The sequence below is a fragment of the Gossypium hirsutum genome, chromosome D02 (genome assembly GCF_007990345.1).
Source record: "Gossypium hirsutum isolate 1008001.06 chromosome D02, Gossypium_hirsutum_v2.1, whole genome shotgun sequence".
NCBI lineage: Eukaryota > Viridiplantae > Streptophyta > Magnoliopsida > Malvales > Malvaceae > Gossypium > Gossypium hirsutum.
In genome coordinates, this window is record NC_053438.1 from 71,822,140 (window position 1) to 71,836,116 (window position 13,977).

Consider the following 13,977-nt stretch of genomic DNA (forward strand, 5'->3'; position numbering starts at 1 on the left):
TTATACAAAAGTGATGATTACGTAATTAAGTTTTAAACTAAGTTCTGAGGTTAATAAATAATTATATTATTAATCGATGGGTACGACGTCGTTGTGAATTAATCAGATGATATGTGAAAAGTATATATATATATACATCATTCTTTGCCCTTATCTTCTAATTATTGAATGTAAACCAAAAAGGCAAAAGGAAAAATACTTTGCCAACAATATATATTATTCAAGAATATAAAAAGGTATTTCATAATAAAAAAAATTGTAATGTAGCTGGTCAGCATAACCTATCATACATTATTAATTTAAAGGCGTTGATTGAGTAACGGTTCACATGGCAGTGTATGGAGAGTTGTAAAGGTTAGAGAAGAATATTTTATATGCAAGTGTGATTTTCTTAATCTAGGATCTTAACACGTGTACAATGTATGTGAGCATCGCGGTGAGATCCACGTATGAGCCATGCAAGAAAAAGCGTAACATCTATTTTTGTCAAAGTGCTATGCATTTGTACATTCATGGAGCTTTGACTTTGGCATTGCTCTTAGCAAAGTCTTTGGTGTTTGAGGTTATTGTTTGGCGAGATAATTATAATAAATAGTTATATACATTAATCTTATTTTTTGAATAAATAGTAAATTTATAATGAATCATATATATATATAAAACTTCTATTCTGATTAATAATTTAGTAATTTAATATGAAGAAAATCGGAGAAGAGATGATGCATATTGATTCAATACGTGTCCATTAAAATGTTTATATTAATCATATTTTAAATGTGTCCTAAACCTACTGTGGGGACTATATAATGTTTTATTCTTCAAGTGAAACCTGTACATAACTTGAATCATGTCGGAACACTTGTCTCCTGTTGCAAGAACTATAAAATGTAAACCCTTTCTTTAATAACAAATATTAAATATTAAGCATAAATATTTTTTTATGTTAGATTTTTTTTGTTTCCATATGACAGTGGAAAGTGAAATTTGAAAATGTATCGTAAACATGGCAAGTGTCATCACAAAAAGCTGCTTTTATTTTACTTTAGATTATAAAAATGTAAGAAATTAAATTATTATTTCAAACAAACATTAATTAATTAAATTAAAACATGAAAGTGCTTAAGTTTACTTTGAGTAAGAGAATAGTAAACAAGATTAAGACAAGTGTCGATGAACCCTAGAAAAAGTAATATCAAATTAATTCTTTAGTTTACCAATATTATTTTTAAACCTGTCTGTTAATCGTCAAACACGTAATTTAAATAATTTTTAATATATGATAAGATCACATAAGCATGAAGTATTGGTCGGACCAAAATAAAAATCAGCAATTATCAATTAAGAAAATGGAAGAGGTTGGCATGGGTCATTCATGAATTCTATATACTATATATAGAATATCACTTTTGGAAATTTTTTTTTATACGGAGTTGATGTTCCCGTATGATGAACAAATATTTAGGTCTAGAAGTTATGTTGGAGGGGATTTTATTGCATAAGCAAGATACGTAGAGAAAATTATTTAGTATGCAGTGTAATGTGTCCAATTATGGTGTTGAATAGTAATAAGAAAAATGGTGGCACGTGGAAGTTGATGCTTGAGGATTTGTCTAACTATATTATATATGTGCAAAATTAATTAAAGATGCATGCATGTTGATGGCAAAAAAGTTCAGATCAGATGGAGCTGGATCCCACCTGATTTGATAGAGGCGAATTTTCTTATTTTAAAATCGGATATTTATTATGAATATCGAGATAAATTTAATGTATTTTAGGATAAATTTTATAATATAAATATTTTTTATTGTTATTTTGTTCCGTCCCTATTTTTTTAACCGTTTCGTATTAGGGATGGATTCGAATCTGTGCCCAAGGTGACTTTTGAATATTATCAGAACGAAGATTAGATTTATTCTCCGAAGTTTTTATTTTATTTTATGTCTATTTATTTTTATTTTAATTCATGACTGATTTGATTCACTGATTTGATTTCTATATTGTTAAGGATATTAAATGATTCTTTGATCTCTTTGATTTATTGTTGTATAAGCATGGGTAAAATTCAGATTTGGTAAGAAACTTTTATATTCTGATCATTTTTTTCAATTGTAGTATATATTGAAATTACTAAGTGATTTTTTGTATGCTTTATTAATGAATAAAACAATTACGATCCTTTTTGGCTGATCTTATATTGGTTTATTTTTCTGATGTTAAAGAATTTATATTATCATAACGATATTTATATGAATGTATTGTAAGACGATATTTATATGAATTTATATTATCATAACCAATTTTGTGAAGTTATTGAATTATAGAGATGTCAATCAATTGAAATAGTTTGAAGTAGGTCCTTATCAATGAAGCACTTAAAACATTCACATATATTTGTGATATTGGTTCCCTTTAAATAAAGAATATATTGGTACGTTTAGAAATCCATCCTACTAGATCTGCTTGCATTCCCCGAAGTGAATGCATACATAAAAAAAATTATTTCAAAGGATACAATCATGCACATGATAATTGGCATAATAATAACCACTAGAAGTGGAAACATAGTAATAAATAAGAGAATAATGAGAGTTCTCAAGATAACTCTTCAAAGGGTATAGATGACTTATGTTATCAATATAATATGAAAGATCATTGGTCACATACATGTTGTATGCTCAAATATTACTGTATTAATATTTTTTGAAAAACAAATATGTCTTGCTGACAACATAACAATAGAAAATATTTATCTTGTTTGTTTATTTGGTAGTACAAAATTAGTTGAAAGGTCCAAAAGAGTTAATATAACAATATTTGAAGTATCAAATAAATTATTAAGTTTTAAAATATATTCACTGTAATGGATCTCATAATAAAATTGTGAATGAGAAAAAGATTGATTATATTTGGTATAAATCACTCTTGCAATGAATATCTACTTGTTTTGATTTTGAAAAGTATAAAGAATATTTGGTTATTGAATGCATGATACTTATGCTTAAAGACATCAGTATCTGTTAAATTAACTGTGAGTATCTCTATCGTCTTCCTTCATCTTCATCCCCATGAAGAGTTGAAAGCAGAATATTTGAATATGAAAGATCCACTTAAACTGTGGAAAGATATGACCATTAGATTATGATAATTCTATCTAAATCTTGTTATGATTGGATGCACCTGAAGTTACAATATTTTAAAAATTTGATCGAGGATAACTTTACAGCATTTAAGATGAGTACTCAGATAAAATTATATTAGAATAATATATATTAGTAATGAGAACTTGTTAGAGAACTTTTTTAACATTCCATGCTTCAAACGTGCTATTAAACAACGAGCTATTAAATGAAAAACTATAAAGCCCATTGTATTAGATTTTCTCCATTCCCCCGAAACAAATGTAGCAATATATAAAGACGTAATTTTTTATGTGAATATAGTAAGTGACTATATAATAATCGTAAAAGAGATGGTCATATATCAATTTTTCATAAAGGTTTTCGTAAGCTCGTTTATAACCTAAATTTGATTAATTAACATATTATAATTAAGTATTGAACCTAATGGCTTGTGTAAATTGTTTATTTGATATGCAAATAAAGTTGTAGTTACTCTGGAAACAAATTTGATATCTTACATCTCAAATTTAACGATTGAGTCGGATGTGGAGTGTTACACAACCTATAGTTTGTGAGATTACTTGTTTGATGATTTGTTTAAGAACAAAACTTTTAGCTTATGCAATTGGGGCAATTCTTGCTAATGTTGGTGAGTTTATTTCTTAGACTTTAAATGATTATTGTATGGTAGATTGTTAGTGCGAATAACTATTGCAAAACCTACTGCTTATACGTGTATAAAATAGTTTAGCAAAATTAATGATTAAATGTCTCTAGTTAGTAGTTAAACCATTACTTTTGATAATAAAACTTTTGTATATGTATAAAGATATCATATTATACATGAATCATAACTTGTACGCATCATATTAATAAGTTAGGATAAGTACTCCCAAATTATAATTGGCTTTTAGTCAGGAGCCAAATACAACTCATCTTAGAATTTTTGAATGTGCGACATATGTTTAAGTTGCTCCGCCACAATGCGCAAAATGTGTATTGAAAAAAAAATTAGAAATATATATTAATTATGAATCTCCTTGTATTATTAGATGTTCCGTATGAATTTGGAGATTCAATTATGACATGATTTGTATTTCGATTTGATAATTTTCCTAACATTAGGAGGAGAGAAATAATAGCTGAATAAATAAATTACTTTGAATGAATTATCATTATCTAGATCATTGAAAAGAATAATTTGAACAAGAAGTTCAAAAAGATAACTCACTTTATTACAACTTAATTGCCAGATGCATTTGCTGACTTAATAAGAATAATCAAATTTTATATACGAACTGATGCGTTGAAGTCCTAGTAGGACAACCTATTAAAGTAATGCATGCCTGAAGCATGGTAGAGTGATTGGTTCCAAAGATAAAAATTATCGTCAAAGAAAATAATAAATCAAAATGGTCATATAATGGAGGCGGGTGCTCCTGAATAGACCCAAGACATAACTAATTACTAAAACTCCAGAAGAGATCGAGGTACCTGTATATGGAAATGATGAAAACAAAGAGATTTCAATAAGTTATGTGAAAATATGAAACCGTAGAAATAAAAGTTGTCAATAACAATTTTATATGCAATAGTATTATTGAGATAATGAATGAAAATAAGTTAGACTATAAAGCATTTGGATCATCTTGGATATTTTGTCACTTTGGTCCAAGTTATTTCAGATTACATTTTCGAATTGTTTTATGTTGAAATTAATTCTAATTGTTAAGTTCAAATTATTGACTTTTTATAATAAATTGGATTGAACCAATTGAAAAATTAAATCTTTTTAATTCGAATTAAGATTTACAAGTGAAAAGATTTTATGGAAAAACTAACTGTTTATCCAAGTAATTATAATGCTTCTATATTAAAACCTTAAAATTTTATATTTAGAAGAAGTGAATTTTACCTGAACAAAATTAATCTCATACCAACAATGAGAACCCTGAAATTCTTTCAAACTGAGCTGACAAATCCAAAAAACTTAACTACTAAACTGACCTTCCTCAAGGCATTGTTTATTTGTGGTTGAAATAGTGATGATGCGTAATCAAGTAGGAATGCATGCGCTTGGATAAAATATTTTTCAAACCTTAAAATGAAACATTCCACAATGGGTTTATGGCTATGGGCGAATGCAAGCCACATGTTGGCAATCATGTTGTTTCGGGATTGATAGCTTAAAATCTAGGAAGATGTGTGTTCATCAATCATTGCAAATTATGCTTTCTTTGAACACTCTAGTACCACCCCAACCCATCATTACCCACTAAACTTTTCGCCCATTGTCACTCATTTTCCATTTCATTTTTAAAATAAAAGTAATATTGTAAAAGTTGGAATATTGCTTTTAGGGTTTGAATTTAACTTTTTTTTTAACACAAGGTGTCTTGCATAGTTTGAATACTTACTGATTTTTCCAATTTTCTTAACAATGAAAAATGGTACAAATTTATTTGGAGGTCAACCCATCACAATTATTTCCTTTTGTCCCGATGGTTTGCTCGTGAGTCTTCCCTTGCTCCCACTTATTTTAATTATATAGATTTATTGATACATTGGATCAATAGATGTAAAGATAAAGAGAAAATAATTCTGATCCAGAAGTAATTCTGATCATCGTTTATTATATAGGGTCGGAACCCAAATCGGATTTTAAGTCGGGTTAATTTTATTATAAGTATATAACAAGATTTAATTCAAGTACTTATCTCCTATTTCTGGTCTCTTAAGCCTTTGTTTTGTATTCCTACTAGATCTTGATTTTCAATTACTTGTAAACTCTTTATGGGTTAGAACTCTTAATTATGTTCAATCTTTTTCGAAATTAATCTAGATTCTAATTTTCATTCATTATATTTATTTTTGGAACTTTAAAAATATTTATTCTTTTTTAAAGGAGATATTTCAATTTTTAAATACAAATAATTGTCAACTAATTTTAATACATTGCATTTGTATGGAAATACTACTATATAAAGAAAGCTAGGTAATAAAATACATTTTGCAAATGGACATGTAATAATAATGGTTTCTATGTCCAAAAAAAGGAAATAATGGTTACATGAAAGAGACAAATCAACATCAAACAACACAAAGCTAGCCCTACAATCTTTTTTCCACTCTTTGAAACTCAACTGAAGTGACAGAAAAAAGGTCCCATCCCCAATAATGTCTCAGTGTTGTTGAACCCTTATTATTGTTTCAAAATATTTTTTGTCAAAACCCCATTATCAAACACACCTCCATTGATATTTTTATTTAGCAAATGAAAACAAGGGGCCCAACACTCATCCTCCATCACAGATCACTGTCTTTCTTCTATTATATCAGAGGTTGATGAGATCAGCTCTAGAATTTCTAGAACATATAACAAAAAAAAAGGACAAAATGGAATAATCCAAGTATCTATTAGTGCTGTACACATGGCTATCTTCTGCATGCTAATTGGACCATGTTAATAATATCAAAGATGAACAGTTTCCACCAGCCACAGTTAGTGCTGTACACATGGCTTGGTATGCTCTCTGCAGATAACATGATGAGACAGACAAGTTATCCCAAGCTAACATTATCAGTATCAAATCAATAACATTCTCTCTTAAAATGTTTAACAAAAATGAAGGTGCTGTTATCCATGCATTATCTGGTCTGCTAGCTTTGGATAATTATGAGCAAGTGTAGTGTTTTCTTTTCTTGTATGGTGGTTAATGCTTGGGAAGTGATAAGGGGATTTGACTTTAATCAAAGGGACTATGCATTGTATCTGTTTACGTGTCAACAACCTGTTAACACCCATTGGATTAAGCAGGTTGAACAAGATAACAAGGGAAGGTGATATATTGACCAAATCATCAATAATATTGTTATCTTCATGAAACATGAATTAAAGAGCGTGGCCCAAGTTGCAGTCTAGCAGATATATTTTTATATATAGTGAGCTAAGCTTTTAGGGTTTAAGTGGAAACATTGTTCAGTCTGAATGAAATGTTAGTGTGTTGGGTTTTTTCTTGGTTTGGTTATCTAATCTTTAGAATGTGGCCTTAATGATTAGGTCATACACCATGATGTATCTAGAACCCTAATCCCTACAAAACTTTGCTAATTTTATCCTATATTTTAATGAGATTAAGAGCAAAAGTAAAGAAAGGGAGACTGTTTCCTTTGATTTCTTTTTAAAGACCAAAAGAATAACTTTTAAGATAAATCCTAAAAATAAGTGTTAATTATATGGTTAATTTTTGCTATCTTTTGTATGTGAATCTAGTTTTTGTATTTTAATAAATACTTTGTTATAGTTCATGTATTTTTTTTAATTTCAGTTTTGATCAAATATTAAATTCATTAAGGTATGTTATTTTTTAAAATTTTAAGCAGTAGACATATTATTACACTGTAATGCCACATCAATTTGTTGTTTTAACATATTATTATAAAAAAAATCAGTTGATGGATCTAATGACAGTCATTTGTATCAATATTAAAATTTTAAAATTAAAAAAAGTATAAGGGCTAAGAGTGATCAAATTGGAGCACATGAGCTAAATATACAACTTTATCCATGATACGAGGCTGATAACAAAATTTAACCAAACGAATTTAATTGTATCGTTTGAGGTATAAAGTTGAAATTTTGAAATTTAAAAATTAAAAAAAATATAATTGATTCGAAAATAGCAAAGACCAAAGTTGACCGATTTGAAAAGTACATATACTATAAATGAATAAATTAAAAGTATACATCTTACTATAAGGCAAAATTTGATGTACTATGTACTATGTAAAGATAGCTCTCAGCAAGACAGGATAGGGATTTGCCGCCCATAGCATTATTTGCATCTGGGCTAGCATTTGGCCCATTTAATCCTCTAATGAAAGCCCAACTTTGCAAACCTGGGAATATCCCAAATTCAGTGGCTCAAAAAGAACCTCGGCCGCCCATCTATTGGCCCCTTCAGGACCAAAAAGCTATCTTGTTCTTCAAGCTCAAAAAGCAGCAACTACGACCAGCGGGAAGAGTAGTAGCACAGGCAAAGATCAAATCTTTGCATCAAAAAGAAAAAGAGAGCTTTTTTGAAGGAGCGGAACTTCATACATCAATACAAAAATCCTCAATTTTCAAAAAATAAATAAATAATGGAATTCGTTGTTGAACAAGGCAAACAACCACACCAAGAATGCTCTACTTTGCTTCTGGTCCGTTCTCTTCTATTCCTTTTTTCCCCTTTCAATTCCGTCCCTTAGGGTTCCTTTTAATTTTGTTTTTCAATAAAATTTTAATTTTTTTTTTGTTTTGTTTTAGCCTGCTTTGTCGATTGGGAATGTGGGGCAACTAGCGGTGGATTTATTAGTATCATCAATGAAAGCAGAGAGAATTGGGTACTTAGATGATCCCTTTGTGCTTCCTTGTGTTGGAAATGATGCTTATGGCCCTATTCCTTGTGGTGACCTTGCTCTTCCTCTTGAAGGTGCTCTATTTACTCCCATTTTTCCTTCTTTTTTTTTTTTTCATATTCTTTGTTTTTATGAAGCTTGGGCTAAATATATTGGAGCTTGAATACATTGTTTCTTGATCTTGCAGCTTACGAGTCAGCTTTTAGTCGAGTTGCTCTCCTCCAACAGCGGTCTCCCGTCGTTAAGGTATTGCTTCAATTATAGCTATATTGATTCAATAACATTTTGTTAGTGCAACTAAGTGCCGGATAATATGCAATAAACACTTTTTGTGTTTAAAGTATAATTTGATGCTTTGGAACTAAGGTGCTTGCTATTCTGACCCACTAATTCCGGATCTCGATGAATGATGATTTTCCGAGTCAGTTTTATTGCGTAAACTGAACTAGATGGATTAAAGGCATTGAATTCAAACTTCGGGTTTCTCCCATTTTGAGAACGTGTTGCATGTAATAGGATTTACTCAGAACATGACGGACTTAATCTAGTGTTTTCTGACAACTTTCGACTTGATCCCAGTTATAGCTTTATACTTGTACACTGCTCTTTGATCTTTTTGTTATGTGACCATTGTTAGAAAGCAGATGTATATAACTAAATAATTAGTCACTCCAACACAAGGAACCCGAATAATAAATATTTCAGAATATAGATAGTTAAGTGCCTGAATTGCTGTCCTATTTTGAATGCTAGAGGTTTTTACTACTTTTAATTGCCTTCAGGAAACATTGAATGACTACTTTTACATGGAGTCCTATGTCATTTCTGATTATCATGAGTGAGGGATTACCATGCCATTTGAAATTCACTAATGAACTAACAGTATCTTTTTACCTTGTTTCGATGTGAGTTTGTTTCCCCAATCATCTTTTTTCCTATTTTTCATCATTTTCAATGCTATAGCGATACTTGAATACAGATAGAATTATTTGATATTTGAAATGGCCATCCAAATAGGGACGAATGGTTGAATTTGCCAAAAACTTGGCAAATTTTGCTGCTGCAAGTGGAAAGAAGCATGTTGTTCTGCTTTCCAGCTTGGATTTTGGAAAGTGGCAGAAAATTGACATGTCAAGGTATTTCAATCTGAAATTGTCTACATTTAGTATATTAATATACTACGAGGTTCTTCTATTTCCTGTTTTGGGGCAACCGATCAGTTTACTTGTGTATCTTTGGAAATATAGAACATTGTGTTACTTTTCTGGGAGATCGCCTTGGTAACTGGAAATGCCTGTTGTTCACGAGAAATGCTGATCTTGTGGGTGTTTTTTCAGTGGTCCACAGATTTATTACCTATCCAGCATAAACCCTGATGGAAGAGATGATAACTGTGAACAACTTGGATGGAAAAGGCTGCAAGAATATAATCCTGCTCAAAGATGTTGGAAGTATCTTAGCACGTTAGCTGAAGGAAATACTATGCTGGAAAGTAATTTACCTTTTGAAGATGAGCTGGAAGATGAAGATTATTACCCTAGTTTGCCATTTGCAGCACTTTTTTCTTGTTTGAAGGTACCCGTATTTTTTAGCTTTGCATTTTTCTGGAGCTATTTGATGAACCTTGTATTTCTGTGATTTACTTTGTAATTTCTATATAGGCCAAAGGCTTGAAGGTTACGTGTTTACTATGCTACTGTTCGGAAGGGGATAATATACAGGATGCTTTTCATTTGGCTGAGGCAGCATGCAGACTTTTAGGTCTAAATCCTAATGCTTTTCCTGGTAAGGCTCCTTTATATTTAAGATATCAATATTGCTTGCTACAGCTACTCTGTGATGTCTTTTTATACCAATGACGTATATATCTTGAATATTGGACTTAGTTTTACGGTTTTTAATATGGTTGCCTTGAAGATTTAAACTTTAGAAATAAAACATAATTTTATGCCTTATTGAAGTTTTGCAGATGCTAATGAACACGTACCCCAACATCGTTTCCTCGGTAGTTTGGGATGAGTTTAATGGTGGAGGAATATGTTATTCTATTGCTAATACTGTATCAATTTTCTTCAAATTTTTATTATTTTTGTGGTGTTTGCTTCATAACTAATGTCCAAACTTGTTTCATAAGAAAGACAAATTTATCTATGAGTTAAAAGAGCTTTTAACTATGACTATATTATTAATTGTCATCCTTTTTTGGTCTGTTAGCAATTTCATTGAGAATTTCAAGTACTTACAATTTTTGTTTTCCATTTCAGGTAATGGAAGTGGTGGTTGGGTCATTCCTTTCTCATGGCACACTGTTTATGGACCGCCACCGGATACGTCTATCTTTTAGGCTTAGATCTGACCATGCTTAGTGAAGTTGACAAAGCTAAATCTGTAATCTATTGTTTGAAACTTGAGATTTTATGTTTTTATTACAAGAAAAGTAGCATGGATTGGCCCTGATGGAAGCAGGCAACAAAAAATGCTCAACTAAATACATTCATTGTAAAATGTTGGAACTTCTTTTTCCATATTTTGAAAACTTGCTCAACTATTTAATTTTGAATTAAACTCGGTGATAGTAACCTTCATTCGTTTCTTGACGGTGAAATAAGATCAAGTGCATGAGCTTATTATTCTAGGTCATAACTAGTCAGTTGGACTCCTTCCCTTGGTCCCTTGCGCATGGTGTCATGATTATATTGGCTCTTAAAGGCCTCGGAGAATTGGGTACAAGTCACTTTCTCATGCACAAATTGGTAATTGACTTTGTTATGTCATTGGCTGATTTGCTTCTGTTGCATATTGCATTATTGCCCAATATGCAATGGAGACTTGAGAGAAAATCATATTATTTGACATAAATCTGCATGAGTTCTACAAGGAACATGCATGATAAAAGTTCACGATGGTAGTAAGGTTTCATTATTGCAGGTCATATGATTGCTTGTAACCTTTTAATGGAGCTGCTGGACCAATACAAACTCATCTCTTGCATGTCGCTACAATGTCATGGATTATACTTGGAATCTTAATCAACTTTTGTCTTGTCCTTACTTGTTGGTTAGTGATGTTCCGTTAAGAAATGCATTTGTTTGGGCTGAGTGGAACTTCTTTTTTGCAGTAATGGGTTATTATAATTTTCCACTAGTAAGTGATTGGGAGAAAAGTTATGGCCCTCATCAACTTGAAAGGCCATGCTTTTTTTACCTTTAGATGAAAAGAAGAACTGGTTTCTTTGGTGGTTTTTACAGGTACAACAAAGGTGAATTTGTGGCCGTCTGATCATCGGATTCCACGGTTTATCAAATTCAGACATCTTGAAGTGAAGCAGCAGTTAGTGTCTTCTTCACTCAAATCTACTTTAGTATATACTTTATACAGTTAAAACCATATCTTATCTGATATATCATCTTTTGTAATGTTTCAACTAAATGGCTGTCTTTTCATATCATTGTTGGTTTTGTGCAAATACATGCATTGAGCACCAAGCAATTCCGTATGGATTGTTGACACGATGTATCGACAATCACTTCTGTTATTTAAGTTCTCGGTTTGGCCAAAAAACTCCATGCCTGAAAAACAGAAGCTACCATGGGTACATTTGTAGGACATTTGGTGCCAGGTCTGGCACTGACCCTTCTTGGCCTATGGCACACCATCAACAATATCAAAGCCTATTGTCTCAAAGGGTCTACCAAATTTACAGTAAGGTTTTGGTACCCATTCAATGGCCCTTTTTCTAGATTCAAACACTTGGAGCTGATTTTTATCTTAACTTTTTCCCTGTTAGCAATTTTCATGCAAGTTTTAGACTTGCCTTTCCTTCGATTCCCTTTCGAACTCGACGGTTTCGAGCATGCTAGCATATTTCTCCATCTTGCTATATTTGCAGGTTTCACTCTTTCTGCTGAATTAAGTCGGTCTTCCGAGATTCTATCGGTTGTTTCGGGAATCTTTGTGGCTTCTGTTTTTGGTCAAGAGGTGTTCTTACTCCACTTTCACTCAGCTGATCATGTTGGACTCGAAGGCCATTACCACTGGCTATTGCAGCTCATAGTGCTAATCTCCCTTCTAGCATCTTTAACAGTAACGTTCCTACCGAGTAGCTTGTCCGCAGCTCTTGTTCTTTCAGTTTCCGTTATATTCCAAGGTTGTTGGTTCATTAACATGGGGTTCATGCTATGGTGTCCAAAGTTCATTCCTCGAGGATGTATAATGCAGGCCAAAATGAGGAGTGACAGCATGCATGGAGCGGTGACATGTTACTCGCAAGAAGCCGATTTTAGGGCTAGAGCATTGGCTAACATGCAATTCAGTTGGATACTCTCTGCTATCTTAATATTCACAGGGTTCACCTGCCTGAAATTTGCTGGAAAATGTACCCCAAGGGCACAATCGACCGAATACGAGCAACTCGAAATTAGAACCAGTGATGTCCCTATAACTATTGATACCTTCAAGAGCTGATGATCCCTAGGTCTTGTAATCAATAACAAAGAAATTGGACAAGAATGGCTAATATTAGAACATTGCTGAATAATGTTATGCATATACTATAAATATTGATTTCCCTCACAGTAGCTTTCCATTTTGGATGTTATTAGATATCAATGCTAAGTTTTCTTACAAGCCAATGAGCTTACAACACATATAAAACAACCAAAGTTCCACATAAAGTAAAATTACAAATTTTGGGGAAATGAAAACAAGTTATGTCTTAAAATTCTCTTACTCAGCCTCTTCCACAGAAGCTTCGATTCGAAGCAGCACAAATCCGACAGCAACACCAACAAGAACAAGGCCATTCATGATTGCTGCAATCCTGAATATCTCACCAACAGCATTACAGGTTGAAGACAGTGCACCGCCGCCGCTTTTACCTGTCTTGCCCTTTGTCGGAGCTTTGAGTGAGCTAACAACGTTTGCAAATGATTGCTCGGTGCATACACGTTGGCCTAGTGAGACCACTTTGTTATGAGCTTTCAACCCACCAAAAGAATTCAAGCCTGTTATGTAATTCACATTGGTGTTGGTCTTCTTCTTGGGGTTAGTGGTGGCAGCAGTCAACATGGGTGGAGTGTAGGTAACTGAGGCTGTTGCCATTGTTGTAAGTTTTTTTGGTATGCAATAAAGTTGAAGAGAACAAAAATGGGGGTTTACTTTTGTATGGGGAAATAGATGATGATGGATAAGGTGAAGTAAGGGGATGAATGGCTGGGAATCTGATTGGATGAGGTTAGTGTTAGCTTTAAATGGTGGCCATAAGAAAATTGAGGGCCAAATTTATGGGTTTGACTGGAATTACAAATTATACATCAGCCCAATCTGTATATCATTCAAAATGCAATGCACATTTTAGGGTACCAACATGTTACAGCCCAAACTACAAAAAGCTTCCGGGGCAGGGGAACTTTCAACTTAGAGTCCAAACACATAAGCATGGGCTTGTTTGATCCAC

At 32.2% G+C, this 13,977-nt stretch overlaps 3 protein-coding genes across 3 annotated transcripts; 2 read left to right on the top strand and 1 right to left on the bottom strand.

The window, feature by feature from the left end:
• Nucleotides 1–8,039: 8,039 nt before the first annotated feature.
• LOC107908569 (proteasome assembly chaperone 2) lies at nucleotides 8,040–11,087 on the top strand. Its single transcript, XM_016835781.2, has 7 exons — nucleotides 8,040–8,324; nucleotides 8,431–8,596; nucleotides 8,710–8,768; nucleotides 9,540–9,658; nucleotides 9,860–10,097; nucleotides 10,184–10,307; nucleotides 10,787–11,087. The coding sequence occupies exons 1-7, from the start codon at nucleotides 8,265–8,267 to the stop codon at nucleotides 10,864–10,866; spliced, it is 846 nt and encodes a 281-aa protein (XP_016691270.1). The 5' UTR covers nucleotides 8,040–8,264; the 3' UTR covers nucleotides 10,867–11,087.
• A 1,023-nt stretch (nucleotides 11,088–12,110) lies between these two features.
• Nucleotides 12,111–13,094, top strand: LOC107908568 (transmembrane protein 45A). Its single transcript, XM_016835780.2, has one exon. The coding sequence runs from the start codon at nucleotides 12,111–12,113 to the stop codon at nucleotides 12,984–12,986; it is 876 nt and encodes a 291-aa protein (XP_016691269.1). The 3' UTR covers nucleotides 12,987–13,094.
• Nucleotides 13,095–13,097: 3 nt separating this feature from the next.
• Nucleotides 13,098–13,622, bottom strand: LOC107908570 (uncharacterized). Its single transcript, XM_016835782.2, has one exon. The coding sequence runs from the start codon at nucleotides 13,620–13,622 to the stop codon at nucleotides 13,248–13,250; it is 375 nt and encodes a 124-aa protein (XP_016691271.1). The 3' UTR covers nucleotides 13,098–13,247.
• Nucleotides 13,623–13,977: the final 355 nt, after the last annotated feature.

Coding starts and splice junctions, on each gene's coding strand:
- LOC107908569 (XM_016835781.2), top strand. CDS start 8,265: ATGGAATTCGTTGTTGAACAAGGCAAACAACCACACCAAGAATGCTCT. Junction 8,597..8,709: donor CCTTGCTCTTCCTCTTGAAG/GTGCTCTATTTA, acceptor TTGATCTTGCAG/CTTACGAGTCAGCTTTTAGT. Junction 10,098..10,183: donor CACTTTTTTCTTGTTTGAAG/GTACCCGTATTT, acceptor ATTTCTATATAG/GCCAAAGGCTTGAAGGTTAC.
- LOC107908570 (XM_016835782.2), bottom strand. CDS start 13,622: ATGGCAACAGCCTCAGTTACCTACACTCCACCCATGTTGACTGCTGCC.
- LOC107908568 (XM_016835780.2), top strand. CDS start 12,111: ATGGGTACATTTGTAGGACATTTGGTGCCAGGTCTGGCACTGACCCTT.